General features: G+C 41.7%; 5 protein-coding genes and 1 pseudogene across 6 annotated transcripts; 4 read left to right on the plus strand and 2 right to left on the minus strand.

Annotated features, from left to right (window-relative positions):
• The first annotated feature begins 839 nt into the window (after positions 1-839).
• On the plus strand, positions 840-2,151 carry LOC119558806 (sulfotransferase family cytosolic 1B member 1-like). 2 transcript variants are annotated; one of them, XM_037872071.1, is made up of 3 exons: positions 840-1,240; positions 1,296-1,826; positions 1,885-2,151. In XM_037872071.1, the coding sequence occupies exons 1-3, from the start codon at positions 906-908 to the stop codon at positions 2,048-2,050; spliced, it is 1,032 nt and encodes a 343-aa protein (XP_037727999.1). In that variant the 5' UTR covers positions 840-905; the 3' UTR covers positions 2,051-2,151. The 2 variants fall into 2 exon arrangements, with proteins under 2 accessions (XP_037727999.1, XP_037727998.1); XM_037872070.1 differs by having other exon boundaries at positions 883-1,240; positions 1,900-2,149.
• A 486-nt stretch (positions 2,152-2,637) lies between these two features.
• On the plus strand, positions 2,638-3,840 carry LOC119558812 (sulfotransferase 1E1-like). Its single transcript, XM_037872078.1, has 4 exons — positions 2,638-2,906; positions 2,966-3,423; positions 3,481-3,553; positions 3,609-3,840. The coding sequence occupies exons 1-4, from the start codon at positions 2,638-2,640 to the stop codon at positions 3,748-3,750; spliced, it is 942 nt and encodes a 313-aa protein (XP_037728006.1). The 3' UTR covers positions 3,751-3,840.
• Positions 3,841-4,539: 699 nt separating this feature from the next.
• Positions 4,540-10,372, plus strand: LOC119558823 (annotated as a pseudogene).
• LOC119558815 (protein lethal(2)essential for life-like) lies at positions 6,767-7,520 on the minus strand. Its single transcript, XM_037872083.1, is given in 3 exon segments — positions 6,767-7,055; positions 7,119-7,469; positions 7,472-7,520. Coding segments are annotated over 3 exon segments (561 nt in total). The 5' UTR covers positions 7,506-7,520; the 3' UTR covers positions 6,767-6,879.
• A 734-nt stretch (positions 10,373-11,106) lies between the features above and the next one.
• Positions 11,107-14,243, plus strand: LOC119558811 (peptidyl-alpha-hydroxyglycine alpha-amidating lyase 2). The gene is made up of 6 exons (XM_037872077.1): positions 11,107-11,706; positions 12,346-12,544; positions 12,606-12,719; positions 12,779-12,866; positions 13,165-13,264; positions 13,322-14,243. Exons 1-6 carry the CDS (start codon positions 11,279-11,281, stop codon positions 13,623-13,625), a joined length of 1,233 nt encoding a protein of 410 aa, XP_037728005.1. The 5' UTR covers positions 11,107-11,278; the 3' UTR covers positions 13,626-14,243.
• Positions 14,244-14,456: 213 nt separating this feature from the next.
• On the minus strand, positions 14,457-17,784 carry LOC119558805. Its single transcript, XM_037872069.1, has 5 exons — positions 17,767-17,784; positions 16,443-17,336; positions 16,188-16,382; positions 15,163-16,023; positions 14,457-15,106 (listed from the first exon to the last, which is right to left on the minus strand). The coding sequence occupies exons 1-5, from the start codon at positions 17,782-17,784 to the stop codon at positions 14,477-14,479; spliced, it is 2,598 nt and encodes an 865-aa protein (XP_037727997.1). The 3' UTR covers positions 14,457-14,476.
• Positions 17,785-18,206: the final 422 nt, after the last annotated feature.

Genomic DNA, 18,206 nt, shown 5'->3' on the forward strand with positions numbered 1-18,206 from the left:
CACTTTGGCCATAATGATCGATTCTGAAAGCGCAAGCCCAACCCTCTGTGAATTTTAACAACCTGTTTTACTGGCATTCTGCCATCTTAACGACTGCCCAAAAACGGTGGGCTTAATTTCACCTGGCCGCCTCAATCAAAAGGTAAACAAAACAAACGATCGTTTCCAGCCCAAAAACTTTCTTTCGGCGGTCCCAACAAAGAAAGTCTTTTGGTCTTCAGTCTTACAGCACGATCGATTCATGCAGCCCAGAAATGGTGTCGCATATGGACGCAAACGAGTCCGGTTATGCGTTAATTGCATAATGTCGCCTTGTATTTCAGCGATGACAAAGTGAAACTGGTATTATCTTTAAAGTATATCTTTAAAAATATATAAATAATATTTTTGTGTACACCGTACTTGTGACGGCATAGAACGAGCAGTGCAATCAATTTGCCTACTTAATGGATACTGCCAACAGCTCACTTAAATTCAGATTATAATGAGCTCCCTATTGACTTCTCCCTCATAAATAGCATAATTTCTAAGAAATAATATTCATTTTAATAGAACTCTAGATGGTTTTTACTCACAATAGCTGTAGTGTACTTGCTTTTTAACTCTTTTTCTGTTTTAAGAGTATTTTTATAGAATGTTAAATTGAAAAAAAAACATTTTTCAATATCTATTTAACATTATTCATTAGTTAAAATAATAATTTGTTAATAATTTATTGCTTCCTACACTTTTTTCCTTTCCAACGATCGTGTCACGCTGGCATCTCAAAGTTGAGGAAAGACTCGAGATTCTGCTGCCGATCGCTGAGTTTTTCTCAAGCAGCGTTTAATGCGGTTTCAACTGCCGAACCGATCAGTTCGATCGATCGTTTTTATTAGAGTTTGTTGGATACCCCAAAATCGAAGATGCCCCAGTCGAGTTTCTTTGCCAAGAGCGTGCCCTTTGAGCAGATCGACAAATTGGCCATAAGTGGAGGCTACTCCTCGATCTTTGCCAGCAGTAAACCAGCGGTTCCTGTGGTCGGGAATTGGGAGCAGCGCTTCTGCCGCTTGGCGGATACCTTCCAACCAGTCCTGGATAGGGTGTACGATTTCGAGGTTCGGGAGGATGATGTGTGGATTGTGACCCTGCCAAAATGCGGCACCACCTGGATGCAGGAGCTGGCCTGGTTGGTGGTCAATAAGTGTGACTTTGAGACGGCCAAGAATGTAGATCTCACATTGAGATCGCCCTTCCTGGAGTGGGTTTCTGGATTAATAACTATAGTGCTTGAGACTAATTTAAATCCTCTCCAGGTTCAATGGAGTGGTGCCCAATGTGCCACATGACACCATTGCAGCAGCAAATGCTCTACCCTCACCGCGGCTGATCAAATCCCATCTGCCCGCCTGGATGCTGCCCAGGCAGATTTGGACCAAGAGGCCCAAGATCATCTATGTGTATCGTAATCCCAAGGATGCAGCCATCTCGTACTTCCACCACTGGCGTGGAATGGTGGGTTACCAGGGCACCAAGTCGGACTTCATGCACTCCTTTATCGATGGCTATGTGAACTTTACCCCCTGCTGGCCGCATGTCCTGGACTTTTGGCAGCTGCGCCATGAGCCCAATATCTTCTTCACCAGCTATGAGAGGATGAAGGGACAGTTGGGCCAGGTTATTGCAGAGGTTGCCCAGTTTCTGGATCGCGAGGTCACCGAGGAGCAGATCCAACAGATGACCCAGCACCTATCCTTCGAGAGCATGCGCGATAATCCCGCCTGCAATCATGTCAAGGAGTTCGAGAGCATGAAGGCAGCTGCCGGAAGGGATGTGGAGGAGTTCAGGTAGGTCTTGAGATAGCTAACCCTACGCCAAAGGACTCTCCAGGAGCTGGCTAATCAGCAATTCTTCCCACAGGTTCGTTCGCCGCGGAGTCGTTGGAAGTCACAAAGATGAGCTAACCGCCGACATCATCAGGGAATTCGATCTTTGGTCTGACAACAATCTCAGGGATTACAAATTGAACCTGGATGACTTTGCCAACTACAGCAAATTCGCTTCCGCGTAATGCTCTCTAAGTAGTTTCGGTATAATATATCTTGGGTAATCTTTGTTAATAGTCTGTAAGCTGGGGTGATATATGTATAATAAATAATTGCTTGCATTATATACTATATGCAATTTAATGGTTTTATAAGTGAATTGTTTACATTCCTGGGGTTATCAGCACATTAAGTGGTTTATTATACCATTATCAGCAGCTACTCCAAAAGACTTGTAACATTGTAAATATCTATACCTACGAGCCATGGGTGCGACCATTAGATTTCATTCTTATCTTGTACTATTTGTATATATAAATTACTCTCCCCGAACAAACAAAACCTGTTGATAGTACATTTTCAGAGATTTCGGCCAACTTTGTTGCCCTATATCTTTCAGTGCTTGTTTACGTTTCCATTATCAACAGAAATGAGCGAACGTTCAAATGAAATCAAATGAAAACCAACAACAACCACTGAGCTGAGCAACCTTATCATAAAAGTGCGTAAGAGAAAGTCGCGCAAGGAAAAGAGACCCATTTATGTATCTCTTAAATACTTTTCCGAATAAATTTGAATTTCAAGCAAGATAAAAATTTAGTATACTTCAGTCATGGAACGTGTTCAGGTCACCCCGCGGAGTTTTCCCACAAACCTCATAGATAAAGACTGGGCGAACCGCAAGCATTTGTATAAAAAGAACTCCGATCATTTTCTTAGTTTGGTGCATGACATGAAACTTAGAGACGATGATGTTTGGGTAGTAACTCGTCCAAAATGTGGAACCACCTGGATGCAAGAGTTATCGTGGCTGCTGCTCAATAATTTCGACTTTGCGGGGGCATTGGCCAAGGATCAAGAGCTACGAAGTCCATATCTTGAGTAGGTGTATCAGAATGAATACTCAAGATACCTTTAAAGATGTACATCTCTTTCTTAAGGTTTGGTTTCTCTTTACTTGATGATGTGCAAAAATCTTTCGGGCCTGTCGAGGAATTGAAATCTCCGCGACTGATCAAATCGCATCTTCCCCTGGCTCTACTCCCCTCGAAACTTTGGGAGGGACAGCACAAAGTGATCTATGTGTTCCGGAATCCCCTAGATCACTGGGTATCTCTATATTATCACGGTGTGACATTTGGGTTTAATTACGGCAAAACTTTGCATCAGTATTTTGATGAGGTCATAGCCTCTGATGACTTTGCAACGGAGATCATTGAACACGCACATGAATTCTACCAACTGAGAAACGAGCCCTGGGTCTTCTATACTAGTTTTGAGAGAATGAAGAAAGATCTGCGAGGAGTGATCAATGAAGTCTCCAGTTTTCTAAACAAACCCGTTGACGAACAACAAATGGAGAAACTCCTCAAGCATTTGTCGTTTGAAGAAATGAAGAGTTAGTAAATTATAATTCAAAATTATTTTTATGTATTTAATCAAATTTTTATTTCAGAGAATCCAACCACGAATCATCTGTGGGAGTTGGCCCAAATCAAACACATAAATGCTCGCAAGGAGGAGCATCCGTAAGAAAAACTAATAATATCTTTTGAGACACGAGTAACATGCAAAATTTTGCAGATTTGTGCGACGTGGAAATGTTAATGGCTATAAGGATGAGTTGACGCCCGAACAAATTGACAGGGCTAACATCAGTATTCAAAGGATTCTCGAGAAGAAATCTGTGACAATGGACGAACTGCTGCTCCAGAATGTTCTATAAAATAAAGATGAGACTAGAAGTACAAAGCACCGTAGAAAGCACTGCTAAGCTGAATGAATTAAAGTTTATAAACAAGACAATTAAAGTGCTTTGCTTTTCTTAATGATATGATCATGATCTTTTTGAATTTGGATAAAGGTGTAATTGCAGCGATATAAGCGCAAATATTTTGGGCTTTACTTGTGGAATAAACAGATATATAGAAATATAAAATACTTTGTATTGTTAAATGCTTTACTTAAAACAAATTTGAAACATTAAATTAGAAAAATTATTTTTGTATAGAAATAGCTACCATGGACAATAAATAAATGCGGGACCTCTATTAGAACAATTGTATTTTTGGTCACAACTATCAGCCAAGTTGATAGACATTCGTTCAAACTACACAGAATTCTGACGTTCTCATCTGAGTTGAAAATGTTCTTAAAAATAGAACGACATTTTTAAGTTGAAAATGTTTTTTTTTTGCTCGAATCAAGTTTAATTGGCGTTATTTAAGTACATAGTAAGTACAAATAAACTATTAGTTCAGTTCTTAGTGTATACTTATCAAAAAGTTGTTAAATAAACTCAATTTAACTTTTCTCTTCTCACCATTTCGTTCTTATATTGATACCAAAATGTACTTACACGGTTTTTAAGAACAATGTTCTCAATTCAAGAACAATGTTCTCAATTCAAGAACGAATGTTCTCAATTCAAAAACAATGTTCTCAATTCAAGAACAATGTTTTTAGATAGTTTTCTCTGTGTATAAAACCGATAGTTACGGAAAAAGAGCAAAAAATGTACACTCTACAAATGTTTACCAGTTCTCAGAGCTTTTATTATTCACTTACAAAGTAAGCGTATCAGTATCAGTATCTTATATAAAAATACCTACTATATGCCCAATCAACGGCTAGTCAGAAAACCGCAAGCGTTCGGATCACACCACGGAGCTATCCCACAAACCTTATAGACAAGGACTGGCAAATCGAAAACATTTTCATTTGGAAAAAATGAAAGAATTTATAAGTTTAGTCCATGACTTGGATATTCGAGGGGATAATGTGTGGGTAGTTACGCCGAAATGTGGCACTACTTGGATGCAGGAATTGTTGTGGCTGCTGATCAACAATTGCGATTTTGATGGAGCGTTGGCCAAAGATCAATGTCTACGAAGTCCCTTTCTGGAGTTCGTAATTAATATTTCCATTAAATATTGGTATTAATATTTGGTTTTGGAATTCTAGGTATGATTTCGTCGTCCATGGAAACTTGGAGCAATCATTAAAGCGTGTGCAGGAATGCGAATCACCACGACTTATAAAATCACATCTTCCCCTGGCCTTTCTTCCAGCAAAACTTAGGGAAAGAAAAAACAAAGTGATCTATGTATTTCGTAATCCCCTAGATGCCTGGGTATCCAGATATTATCACGGTGTTACCTACGGCACTTTTTATGGAAAGACACTGCATCAGTATTTCGATGATCTTTTGAGTAACGAAAACTATGCTTTGGAGACCATAGAACATGCCGCCGAATTTTACCAACTCCGAAATGAACCATGGGTTTTTTATACCAGTTTTGAAAGAATGAAAAAAGATCTGCGCGGTGTTATTAACGATGTCTCCAGATTTCTGAACACGACTGTTACCGATCTGCAAATGGAGAGACTTTTAAAGCATTTATCATTTGAAGAAATGCAAAGTAAGTTTTCAAGATTGGTTAGTATTCAACTTACAAACTATTATAACCTTTTCTTATTGCAGAAAATCCTACAACGAATCATTTGTGGGAAAAATCTCAAGAAAATTGCGAAAATGCTGGCAAAGTGGACTACAAGTAGGAAAATAAAACATATACATATATATTGTTTTCAATATCATTTTACTCCTGATTTTCCAGTTTCCTGCGGCGGGGTAAGGTCAATGGTTACAAGAACGAACTTCTTCCCGAGCATATTGAGAAGGCCAAGTTTTTAATACAAAAGCAGCTTGATAGAAACAATGTGACTTTGGAAGAATTACTGCTGAAAAATAATCAATAAAACACTTAGAATCAAAACTATACGATAAGATTGTACTCTTTGTTAGAATCTATAGCAACGATCGCCAAAAGTGACACAAAATTAATTTCGTCTTTTTTATACCCTTGCAGAGGGTATAATGATTTCAGTCAGAAGTTTGCCACGTAGTGAAGGAGACGTTTCCGACCCCATAAAGTATATATATTCTTGATCAACATCACTAGAAGAGTCGATCTAGCCATGTCCGTCTGTCCGTCCGTTTCTACACAATCTAGTCTCTCAGTTTTAAAGCTATCGGGCTGAAACTTTCCCAAAAGTCTTTTATCTTTGGCAGGTAGTATATAAATCGGAACCAGCCGGATCGGACAACTATATCTTATAGCTCCCATAATCGGAAAAAAAAATTTAAAAAAATTATAGCTTCGGTGTTTTTTAACATATGACCTCCTACGCTTAGAAATAACATTTTTTAATTAGTTTTGAATTTCGAATTTAATTTTATCAAAATCGGACGACTATATCATATAGCTGCCATAGGAACGATCGGAAAATTGGTAGGAAAATAATATGAAACAAATTATAGCTTCGGTGTTTTTCAACGTATAACCTCCAACGCTTGGAAATAACATTTTTTAATTAGTTTTGAATTTCGAATTTAATTTTATCAAAATCGGACAACTATATCATATAGCTGTCATAGGAACGATCGGAAAATTGGTAGGAAAATAATATGAAACAAATTATAGCTTCGGTGTTTTTTGACATATTATCTTATACTATTGGGGATATCAATTTTTGTATTTTTAAATTTAATAATTATAACTGCAAGGGTATACAAACTTCGGCATGCCGAAGTTAACTTCCTTTCTTGTTTCTATTATTTTCCGACTGATATGTAGATAGTTCCTATGGAAGATTTATAAATTGAATTCATAATTCCACAAACTAGTAGCAGAAAATATGAGGGGAAACAGCTAAGCTCCAGTATTAAGATCAAAATAAACCGTTTATCTTTAGTTTCGTTTTAATTGATATAAAATTTGTAAAAATCCAATGGTTAAGGCACACGTAGACATAAACTAACTAACACTCGGGGTGGTACAAAAATTCAGCCTTAGGCGGTGGAGGTCTCCACCTTCCTGGCATTGTCCTCCTTGGAGGAGGGGCCAGTCTGTGTGATCTGCACGAGGCGTTCAGTCGAGGGAGGAGGCAGCGCCTTCATGGGCGCCTTGATGGTCAGCAGGCCATCGGAGGAGAGGGAGGATGTGACCGAGTCGGGGTTGACATCATCTATAAGGAGGGTTTTTCATTAATAAAAAATATATTTGCAATTAATTAGCCCTTCGAACTCACTTGGCAGCTGATAGCGTCTGGAGAACTGACGGGAGACATAGCCGTGCTCGTCCTGCTTCTCCTCGTGCTTTCCCTCCACGATGACGAACCTGTCCGCAATCTTGACGGTAATCTCGGAGGGTGAGAACTGCTGGACATCCAGAATCACCTCGAACTTCTCGCTATCGATGTTGAGGGTGGATCCGGACTCCTGCTTCTGCAGGCTGTTCTTCTGCCAGGGGCGCAGGTATCCCGATCGGAGCACAGTGGGTCGGGAGTTCCACACGGAGGACATGAGGTCGTCCCTCCTCAGACCCTGGCCAAAATGCTGGTCCAAGAGGCGCGAGGTGCGCATTGGAAAGTCGAGCTCATCCACCAATCACGGAACATCAGGGGCACTACGGACATCTAATTTGGTCAAGAAACGAATAGTTGGTGAGCTGATCACTTCACTTTTTAGTTCACTTATTGTTCTTCTTTTTTAAGATATTTTTTCTATAATGGTTATATCCTTCTTCGTACCTTTCTTTGATTTTATACACTTCGTTTAACACGTCTTATTCGATTCGCGGCTGCTGCGATTTTGATGGAGCTCCCCGAGCATTCACACGGTTTTATACCCTCAACAGACTGTTTACATCTTCCACCATGGTCTAAAAATATGAAATTTATTTCCCATCTAAATTTAAACGAGCGTCATTCCCTCTATAGAGAACATACAGAATGTATATATGCCAAACACATATATTTGGTGCGAATCTACGAGCGATTTCAGCTTGTTTTGTTTGGCTTCCGTGGGTGTCGGTGATTTGGAGTCTTAGACACCGGCTAACTCATGTTGACCCAAAAAATATTCAATATATTCCATCTTACTCACTACAGACAAGCCTTTTTCGGAGTTGAAATAATAGTGTTTCTGTTTGTTTGTTCCAGAACAAACCTATATCTAGATTGTACATGCCAAAAACTATACAAATACCCTTAATTTGTATGCAGTATGTATTTTTGTATACATCTTAGAATGCAAATACTTTCCTGAAAATCCAACAACAAAATGTGTTTCTGGAAAATGCCAGAAGAAATTTTTAGATTTTACGCCCCCAAAGTTTGTGCTAGATATAAGAAATTTGTTCATAATTTTCACCTGTTGAAACTGTTGATTTGACGTGGCCAATATGAAAATACTTTGGCCACTAAATGACTTTATAAACTATTTTAAGCAGCTGCCACTTCTGTTTATTCTTTGTTTTTCCTCTGCTGAGTCATGTCGCGTGCGTTTTCAATCAGACGAATTCAAATATGATGACGTATCTCAGAATGTTGACAGACAAAAGAAATTGAAATATTATTTTAAATTTATATCAGCAATTTAGTTGAGTTAGTATCGCATAAATTAACGAAATATTATTATTGAGATGAGGGTGCAATGTACGTCCACATTTGTATAGATATAATAAAGTGTACGGGTCTGATTCAGGGCAATTAAAGCATACCTTAATACATTTATTACAAAAAGTGCTCGGCGCTTTGCCTTAAATGATTATCACTCATACGTACTGTTGACTGGCATACGTGACGTATGAGTAACTTTTAAGGAGAATTTGCAACGCCCAAGTCTTAAAATTTAATTTTTCAGTTTTCTAAAATATTTCTACACACCTTTGGAAAAACTTAAAAGTGAGATTACAATTGTATATTTTGGACCACTCTAATATACAGATAAACATTCAAATTTTGGTTCGCTCCGCTTACTTTTGACGCGCTTAATTTGTTCTAATAAAAACATGTTTATTTTCTTTTGCACTAAACTTAAAATATGAAAATCAAGTGATTGAATAGCAATATTAATCGGTATATCATCAAATACATAACGTTTTTCTATTATTTTTATTACAATGTTGCAAGCTGCTTCTTCTTCTCTCCCAAAACATTCTGAAATACAGAATGGTTATTTTTCCAATATATCTCCATTTCGGTTTGTAATTTGCTTAGGATGTGCCCCCTGTATTTTCTTATGTACCCAGTGCAGCCACACAGTGAGGCAATTACCTCTCTAAATGGGCCAAAAGCTCACCAACACCAATGCAGCACAGATGTGCAATTGCAATCGCTGACTGTGCCTGTGTGTGAGTCTGCGAGTGTGAAAGTAGTGAAAGCTGAAAGCCGAGGGCGAACGGGGCCAATACTTATGCTTATGCAAGCCAGCCGAGATGCCGACGCCACCGCCCAGCAGGAGTCACAAAAACAGAAAAACAGGCGTCATTCAAGGCAGGACATGCGGCACGTGAAGTGTTTACTGTACTTAAAAAGCGGAGGATAAATCAAGAGGTCAATAAAAAAGCTATAAAATGGTAAGATACGAGACAAATACCTTCAAAACAACACCCTTCCTATAAGATTATTTTTTCAGAGGTTTCAAAATTACCTAATAAAGGTGTCTAAAAGTATGCAGTGAAAAAATTCTAGAGTTCCATCAGACTTTTGGACACCATAATATGGATTTTTATGAAACCCTCGCATAACTCGATTTGTGAATTGTTATTTTTTCTCCGAACTTTACTACAGTCTGCCCCCCTTGTGTTGCCCGTGACGTCACGACTGTTGCTTCTCCTAGTGACTTTGTTGTTTTGCCCAATGCAGGCGCATCTTTCGAAGCGAAGCTACTCGGATCAGAGTGTCCATGGCTATATGACCGAGGTCTCTATAAGGATTACAGGTGGTATACAGCAGGGATGAGCTAACCGAATTGGTTTTTTATTACAGCGCACCTGCTGGTGGAACGAGGTGTGCAAGGAGGAGTTCCAAAGCCTTTTTCGCTGCAAGTGCCCCCAGTTCTCGTACTGCCGGTGAGTTTCCGTTTCCGGCTTAACCCCCGCCTTTGCAGCAGCCATGGAAATTAAATAAGCATTTCCGTATTCGGTTTGTGTAATTTCTTTCGCATTTTCTCAGATCGCCGGGACGCTACTATAATGCCTACTGCTCAATGACGGACACCGGTTATATTTGGACCCAGCCGAACTGGGATTGGGGGGCGTAGGATGAAGATACCCCGGATAACGCCCCCGGCAAGCCCCCGCACCGCCAGCACAGCTCGCTGTGACGTCAAAGACACTGACTGCCGACTGTACGCTTCCGAAACCCAAAATATGAGGGGTTCGGCCCGAAAGGAACCCCATATCGAGCCGAGTTTTCAGGCCTTAAAATGTAATGGGGTTGAGTTCATCTCCCCAGTTGTTATCGCACTTCGTGCTGAATAAATGGTATCGAAAGTCGTATTACTTTTTGCCTGCACTGTTCCCGCGGGACTGTTGGAAAATCAATAAAGGCTTTCCAATTCACGACGGCTTGTGGCAGGGCCACAGTGGAAATAAAACCAGAAAAACGAGCTATTCATTTATGCACATATCAGTAATATTACATACATATTACAACATATTACAAAATGCATTTTATAAACTGAAAAATTATACCATCAACTAAAACTTATTCTTTTATTTTATATAGTTAATGATTGATTGATGATTAATGATGAAGGAGGTTGAAAGCTTGCCTTTCTATCAAAAACTATCAATATATTGTTTTTTAACTGAAGTATAAATTTTAATAAATTGATAAAGATAATGATAGTATATATTGATTTTAAAATGTTGAAGGTTCTATCTTATAGAAACAGATAATGATAGTAGTAGAATATTTAAAGGCCCTACTTATTGTATCCTAATTTTGTTAGAATACGCAATCAAATATATGCCTTAAGTCCGATAACTTTTTAAAATTAACAAAAAAATTTTTTGGAATGGGTATCATTTGTTTTTCAAAAAATTTCTGTAGCACTTTTTATTTTGAAATAGATACCCATTATTTCTAAAATTATTAAATTCATTGCAAATATTTGTTTTAAGTTAATGTGCTATTTTTCTCCCTATTATTTCCCACTGTTGCCCCTTCAATTCATCCCACTGTGCAGGACAAAGGCGCAGGCGTCGCATTGAAAGCGAAAATCGAACAGCGTGGGAGTTCGTGTGCGAGTGTGTGTTTGGAGCAGAGTCAGTTAATCTATTGCCAGCTCAACATATAGACACCGCCAACAGATGTTGGCAGTGCGGAAAATCGAGTGAGCGCAGCCAGAAGCCAAATCCCAGTTGTTTTGGTGACGAAGAAAATCGCAGGACTTCCAGAAAATGTCGCGCATCCTGTTTGCGGCACTGCTGGCCATAAGTGTGGGCTATGTGGCGCCCAGTAGCAGCAGCAGCAGCAGCAACCACCTGCCAGCGGGATTGGCCGTGGATTTGGGGCCAGGTGTGAACCTCAACGAGCGCTTCTTCGACCAGGTGCGGGCACTCATCAAGAGGAGGCTCCAGGAGAAGGTCCTGGCAAAGCCGGAGCAGCAGGAGCTGCCATTGCCCCTGGCGGAGGACGATGCGGTGGCTCTGCAGAACCAACGCAGCTACGACAATGTGCCCCTTCCGGCCGCCAGTGTTCCCACTCCGGTGCTCGTCGAGAACTGGCCCACCGAGCAGCACAGCTTCGGCCAGGTCACCGCCGTGGCCGTGGATCCACAGGGAAACCCCGTGGTTTTCCATCGCGCCGAACGCTACTGGGATGTAAAGTAGGTCAACAGCTGTCGCTGCCTGGTAACAAGTGTCTATCCCATATGTACACAGGAAAGGGGAAGCCAATTAGTCCAGAATCGAAATTTCATAGCCCAGTTTGTTTCAAACTCTTCCATTGAACACACAAAACAAAAAACTCTTCCTTAATTTCAGAAACTCCGAGTTAATACCTACTTCATTCTACATTTTAGGAACAATTTCATTGCGTTTAGTAAATCTTTTAAATTATAAAACATTTACTAAATAGAATGACCAACATTTTCTGAATGGGTAGATAGTAGTTTTTAATTATAGAAAAAATCTTCATTAGCTAATACATTTTAAAAATCATCCTAAGTATTTGCTTGAGTGTATTATTATCTTTTGAGATATAACTAGGCTATTAAAATTACATTTAGATGTGTCTTAAATAATTCAATGAAACAAAGCTCATCGGACTTACGGATTTAAAATATTTTTTAGTATACTTTTAAACACATAAATAAGTAATTCCTGTTACATCTTCGTAAATTTACTTAAAAATCAGAAAAAATAATTCCACCCGTAAATAGGAAAAAGAATAATCAACCTTGATATTATCCTAAGATCAGAAACAGGATAAAGAAAAATCAACCTTAACTCCACTAATTTTTCAGTACCTTCAACGAGAGCAATATATACTACCTAATCGAATACGGGCCCATAAAAGAAAACACGATATATGTGCTGGACTCGAAAACGGGAGCTATTAAGTCGGGATGGGGATCGAATATGTTTTATATGCCACATGGAATGACCATCGATTTACATGGCAATTACTGGATCACAGATGTGGCTATGCACCAGGCTTTTAAGGTTCGAAAATGCTTAATTCCAATACGAAAATCTCAAATGTAATCCCCACTTTCCCCATCAGTTTAAGCCCTTCAGCAACAAACCACTACTCACCATTGGCAAACGATTTAGGCCCGGATCATCCGTTAAGCACCTGTGCAAGCCCACATCCATTGCAGTGGCCACAACGGGGGAGGTAAGTGGTACCTGTTGAGTTATTTTGGTTCCCGAACTCACCGACCTCCCAACCCACAGTTCTTTATCGCTGATGGCTATTGCAATAGCCGAATACTGAAGTTCAATGCCGCTGGCAAGCTGTTACGTACGATTCCCCAGCCACCCGGTGCGTATACTTAATATTTAAGATATTAGAGATTTTTAAAAACAATTTTTTCTTTTACAAATAACTTCAATATAATTTCTCATCTTTTTTACAAAATAATATTTTGTATCATGTACAAATTATATCAGTATACATAACTTGAAACCGAATTCTAGATATTTACCTAAAACATTTAAGCATTAGACAACTTTTTCGCAATCTAATGACTAACACTAATAGTAAAAAGGTTATAAAAAAGGCTTTTATTGCTTCTATATTTATGAATTAGTTTTACATTTTCTAACCACCTCTTCTGCAGAATTCCTCTCATTGCAGGTGCCCCATGCCATCACCTTGCTGGAACACCTGGATCTCTTGTGCATCGCTGATAGGGAAAACATGCGCGTAGTCTGCCCCAAGTGAGCAAAACCAGGTTCTTCCAACTCCAAAAAATATTAATTAACTATCTTCGACAGAGCTGGCTTGATATCCTCCCATGGCGAGGGTGAACCGGCGGCCACCATCCAGGAACCGGATTTGGGCCGCGTCTTCGGGGTCGCCAGCTATGGCGACATAGTGTTTGCTGTAAACGGACCCACCTCCATGCTGCCCGTGCGCGGATTCACCATCGATCCGCGCTCCGAGACGATCATCGGGCACTGGGGAGAGTTCAAGAACCCGCACTCCATGGCGGTCAGCGTCAACGGATCGGCACTGTATGTGACCGAGATCGGAACCAACCACCAGACGAATCGGGTGTGGAAGTATGTGCTGGCCTGAGCCTAATCCAAGACCCGACCCGCACTGCGCTCCTGCATATCCCAAGATCCCTAGATCCCACTTAATTAGTTATCAGCAGAAACAGAAGGACACACAGAACCAGAATCAGACGCCGAATCAGACACAGATAATACAGAATACAGAACCTAAGCATAAGCAGAGCCCACCCCAAAGTACAGTTTAACGTGACTCGTGTCAGATCAATAGAGAATAGTAAGTGCTTAAGTAATGTACAAGTTAAGTATGTAAATTGCTTGAAAACAATACCACAACAAACATAACCTCAGACTCTTATGTTTTGCACTGTAATGAGCAAACGAAATAACGAAATTACAAAGCAGCTTAAATAGTACATATACTTAAATGTTATAGTTATGCGTAGGCACTAACTAGGCACGAATGTGAGGATGTGGGGACGTGAGCATGGATAACCGATTCCGATACCGCAGATAACCGGGGGCAACCAGCAGCGCATATAAACATACTTGTGTATCATATTGTAACCTATATCAAATATATAATCGTATCTGTATCTTATCAAACTTATCGTAGCCCATGTAAATTATGAATGTAATAAACTGTTGTTGTTGTGATGAACACAGGGGTTCAGATGGTTCAGATCCAATGACTATTTCCCCAAAAGGCAAAGGAATGTTAATTAAATAATTTCTTAGACATAAGCAATCAACGAGTATATATATCTAGCCCTATTTTAGATTCGGCAAGTTTGCATGGCAAACACACTAATTTACAAATTTTGGAATTGATTGGGCAAAACTTAAGTAATAGCAAATATAAATAGAAAACTTGAACACATATTAAAATAAAATTTGTAGGGAATGCAACTGCTGTCAGGTGGAACTTAGCCAGTGCCTGGCGAAATCAAGAGCCTCATTTAAGTGCGACAACCATTCTAGGAGCTCCTGTTGAGTATCGGCAGCAAAAAACACTCCCGCCTCATAATCAGATTCTTTTCCCTGCACTAAAAAGCTCCTGGCCCGGGCACAAAGATCTTGTGGAGCTGCAGCTATCAAGGATTGTCCGCATCCTGGCAGCTCCAACGAGAAAAGCGGTGAATCATCTCCTAGATTATCTTCATGTTGCCAAACGGATAGCCGTACGCCATCTAGGCTGCACCATCGTCGATTCCAATGGTGTCTGTTCTTCGGATCCTGAACATTTAGGTAGCCAGTGAAACGACCCTTGGGCAGTCTCAAATCCACTCTTCCAGTTATAGATATAGCAGGTCCCAGGTTCGTGGATTTGGTGTGTGTACTCAAGGGCAGTTGCCAGGATCGTGAGCTGCGCAGGCAGATCTTATCGCTGGATCTCGATTCACTGGCCACCAGTTGGAAGGGAGCCAAGTCCATGGCGCGCAGTTTAAAGGATGCGTGCAGGCGAAAGCGGGAGATAATCTGATCGCCAGCAGAACCCGCTGAAGAGCTCGAGTTGGCGGAACCCAAATTTCCACTGCCACGTCGCTGTAAGGTAACTACTTATTAGGGAACGGCTTGCTTGGAGAACTAAGGCTACTTACCAGCGACTTGGCAGGCTCCAAGGCAAGCGTGGAAACCTTGCGCAGGCGCAGCATGAAGATCTGGCAGCGCAGCTCCAAAGAATCCGCCTTATCACCGCTATAGAACTCCAAGCCACAGTCGCGAAAGAAGGCAGAGCCATTCTGGCACTCCACCGATTGGGTGGAGCGAATGCGTCCCCCGCACTCAAAGGTGCAGATGTAGTGGTAGTTGAAGAACATATCCTGGCTGACATCAGCCCTCACAGGCAGCTCCATGGCATCGATCAGAAGGCACTGAGATTGTCTCCTGGCTGCCAAAGCCGTCTCATTTAATTGGCAACCAAGGGGAGCTGACTTTCGCAGGCTGGAGAATAGCAGAAGTCGCTCCGCCTCCACCATCTCCGCAGAGATCTCCAATTCCGGCATCTGACGACATATACTCACAGCCTGAGCCAGCTGCTCATTGGGGTTAAGGGACTCGTTCAGTAAGGAGTCCAGATTGAAGCTGGCATAGTAGCTACTGCTGTCCAGCTCCCCGTCTGTTTGATTAGACTGATCCCTTGAGAGATTGAGACTCTGAGTCAGTCGCTGCTTCTCCGCCAGGAAGAAGTCCTTGCCCTTGCGATACGACCGACGAAGGGCATTCTTCAGCAGGCGGTACCGGGCCAGAGTGCTGACCGACATCAACTGACTTTCACTGGGAATAGGCACCGTCTGCATGAGCTCACCCAAACTGCTGCTGTTGTGCAGGCCAGGATCCTCTGCCTTCAAAGCCTCCGCCTGCTGGGGAGTTGTAGGGCAACTGAAGCTGATATTCTGGCCAAATTGGCGCAGCGGCGTGGCTGGGCCATCATTTATATCAATTGTAAGATTGCGCGAGGGCTGAAAAATCAATTATTACTCAGTTTCAACAACAAGCTTATATTTCAAATGCGTTTCGGGAAGCTTTGGATGAGTACAGTGTGATAGTGGCTATTTACAGAAGTTACAATGTCGGATGAAAGCGAAAGCCTTAACCTCTAGTGAGAGTCAACAAAAATCTCTACCTTGGTTGTAAAACGCTGGCTCTGCTTCTTTTTAGGCGTACTCTGATTAGCCGGCTCCGGCTCAATTTGTCCAGAGCCATAATCATTGGTCGCAAAGGAGCTATTGCCCGCCTCACCCAAGCTGTAATCCGCGTAGAGCTCCTCGGTCCCTTCGTTGGGCATGTCATACGAAACGGTATCCACATTGGAAATGGTCTATAATAGCAGTTTTAATAATATATGGTATTAAGCATAAGCTAATTTATAGCCACTTACATTGGGCACCTTTTCCAGGCGATCCAGAACCAGTTCACTGCGACACAGATTGTCCAGGAAGATATCGCTACGCTGCAGGGAGAGCTCCGATCGAGAAAGATTGCGATTCTTCTTGGGCGGTGAATGCTGCTCACTTATATTATTCAGGGATTGATGAACGAGAGGTGGAGACGACTTCAGCATGGGCTGGCGAATCACAGAAGACTCTGTGGTCTGACTAGCTGAGCAGGAGGATTCAGTGCCACTAGGTTCCTCGGGTAGAGGCATGAATTGAAAGAAGTTGCCGTTCTTCAGGGATTCGTGTAGAAAGTGACCCAAAGCCACAGGATTACTGGGAGCAGATAATTGAGTTTTAATTGGCGGTTGCACAGGCTGGCTAGATTTTGGCTTTATGACGTGATCCATAATCTGCTTTTGGATAACTGGTGGCATTATCTGCGGTTGGATAACTGGTGGCATTATCTGCGGTTGGATAACTGGAGGCATCGGCGGTTGGATAACTGGAGCCACTATCTGCGGCTGAGTGGCCTGCCCCAGTGGCTTCATTTGTGGCGAGTTCTTCGGCGTCTTCTGCACCCTGGCGTACATGGCGCTGAGATCAGCGGGTGATGGCGATGGATCCGGCATGGTCTCACTCACATACGCCGTAGAGCTTTCCGTTGGAGTCGGAGTGTGATTTACTACCTGCGCTGCGGTTCTAACCTCGTGATGCGGACTCCCTCTGATCCGTAGGCAATCCTCCTCGATCTCCGAGTAAATGGGTTCGCTGTCGAGATCGCGCTGTAGTCGGGTGGTGGCCACAGATGTGGCGGTCAGGCTGCTGGGACCATCTGTACAGTCGAAGCTCTGGGTCTGAAAATGACTACGCTCTAGGGGATCGGAGCGGGAGCAGTCCTGGAAATAAATAAAATTAATTATGTTTAATGTGTATATTATATAATACATCTATTTAAAACTATTGTTATTGTTTTTTGTAACTAGTTTTTGAAATAAATAATAAAAAAAGTTTTAAAAAAATTTAAAAATCTTGTTCTTTGAAACAATATACATATATATATATTTATATGTATTAAAAATCTTTAGCTTTTATATGTTCCCTAGCAATATTTTGAATTTCGATAGTCCGAGTGCCTCATTGTTATCGATATCAGCTGCAGTGCAGCCCAGCGAAGGAGAGCGCAAAGCAACTACGCAACAAGCGAAAACAGCTGACGGCACAGATTTCCCCTGGAAATTCGGACGCCATCCGCAAACATTAAAACAGAGGCATTTCACGGGGAGCAGGAGCACGGGCACATGGCGAGGAGCACCTGATGAGATGTACAAGTCCCTGATCCGCCATTAAACACACCAGGCCAGGTCACAGATCATCGGGCGCAGCAGCAGCAGCAGCAGCCAAACAAAAGGCGCCAACGGAAAACGCAAACAGAAGGGGGAGCAAATGGACTCACGCTACGATTTCAACAGGCGCTGGACGCCAGTGGGGGGTCAGCCGCCAGGATTGGGCCTCCACAAGTTGTCCACCCTCAAGCTGGTCTCGTACAACATCCTGGCCCAGGATCTGCTGCTGGAGCACCTCTTCCTATACGTGGCATCCCGCAGGAGTTCCTCACCTGGCGTCGCCGCCAGCAGAATCTCTAATGGAGCTAATCAAACTCAATCCGGACATCCTGTGCCTGCAGGAGAATGCAGTTCGATCACCTCGCACCACTTGTCAAGGACTGCGTATGGGCAACGGAAAAGCTAGCCTATGTGTACAAAGAA

Source organism: Drosophila subpulchrella, unplaced genomic scaffold (assembly GCF_014743375.2).
Source record: "Drosophila subpulchrella strain 33 F10 #4 breed RU33 unplaced genomic scaffold, RU_Dsub_v1.1 Primary Assembly Seq141, whole genome shotgun sequence".
Classification (NCBI taxonomy): Eukaryota; Metazoa; Arthropoda; class Insecta; order Diptera; family Drosophilidae; genus Drosophila; species Drosophila subpulchrella.

Excerpts from the sequence above, each read along its gene's own strand:
- LOC119558812 (XM_037872078.1), top strand. The coding sequence starts at position 2,638 with ATGGAACGTGTTCAGGTCACCCCGCGGAGTTTTCCCACAAACCTCATA. Across the intron at positions 2,907-2,965 it reads CTACGAAGTCCATATCTTGA|GTTTGGTTTCTCTTTACTTG; the intron begins GTAGGTGTATCA and ends CTCTTTCTTAAG. Across the intron at positions 3,554-3,608 it reads GCTCGCAAGGAGGAGCATCC|ATTTGTGCGACGTGGAAATG; the intron begins GTAAGAAAAACT and ends AAAATTTTGCAG.
- LOC119558805 (XM_037872069.1), bottom strand. Across the intron at positions 16,383-16,442 it reads GCCTGGAAAAGGTGCCCAAT|ACCATTTCCAATGTGGATAC; the intron begins GTAAGTGGCTAT and ends CTGCTATTATAG. Across the intron at positions 16,024-16,187 it reads GCCAGCGTTTTACAACCAAG|CCCTCGCGCAATCTTACAAT; the intron begins GTAGAGATTTTT and ends TTGATTTTTCAG.
- LOC119558811 (XM_037872077.1), top strand. The coding sequence starts at position 11,279 with ATGTCGCGCATCCTGTTTGCGGCACTGCTGGCCATAAGTGTGGGCTAT. Across the intron at positions 12,545-12,605 it reads CTATGCACCAGGCTTTTAAG|TTTAAGCCCTTCAGCAACAA; the intron begins GTTCGAAAATGC and ends TTTCCCCATCAG. Across the intron at positions 12,867-13,164 it reads TACGATTCCCCAGCCACCCG|AATTCCTCTCATTGCAGGTG; the intron begins GTGCGTATACTT and ends CCTCTTCTGCAG.
- LOC119558806 (XM_037872071.1), top strand. The coding sequence starts at position 906 with ATGCCCCAGTCGAGTTTCTTTGCCAAGAGCGTGCCCTTTGAGCAGATC. Across the intron at positions 1,241-1,295 it reads TTGAGATCGCCCTTCCTGGA|GTTCAATGGAGTGGTGCCCA; the intron begins GTGGGTTTCTGG and ends AATCCTCTCCAG. Across the intron at positions 1,827-1,884 it reads AGGGATGTGGAGGAGTTCAG|CAATTCTTCCCACAGGTTCG; the intron begins GTAGGTCTTGAG and ends CTGGCTAATCAG.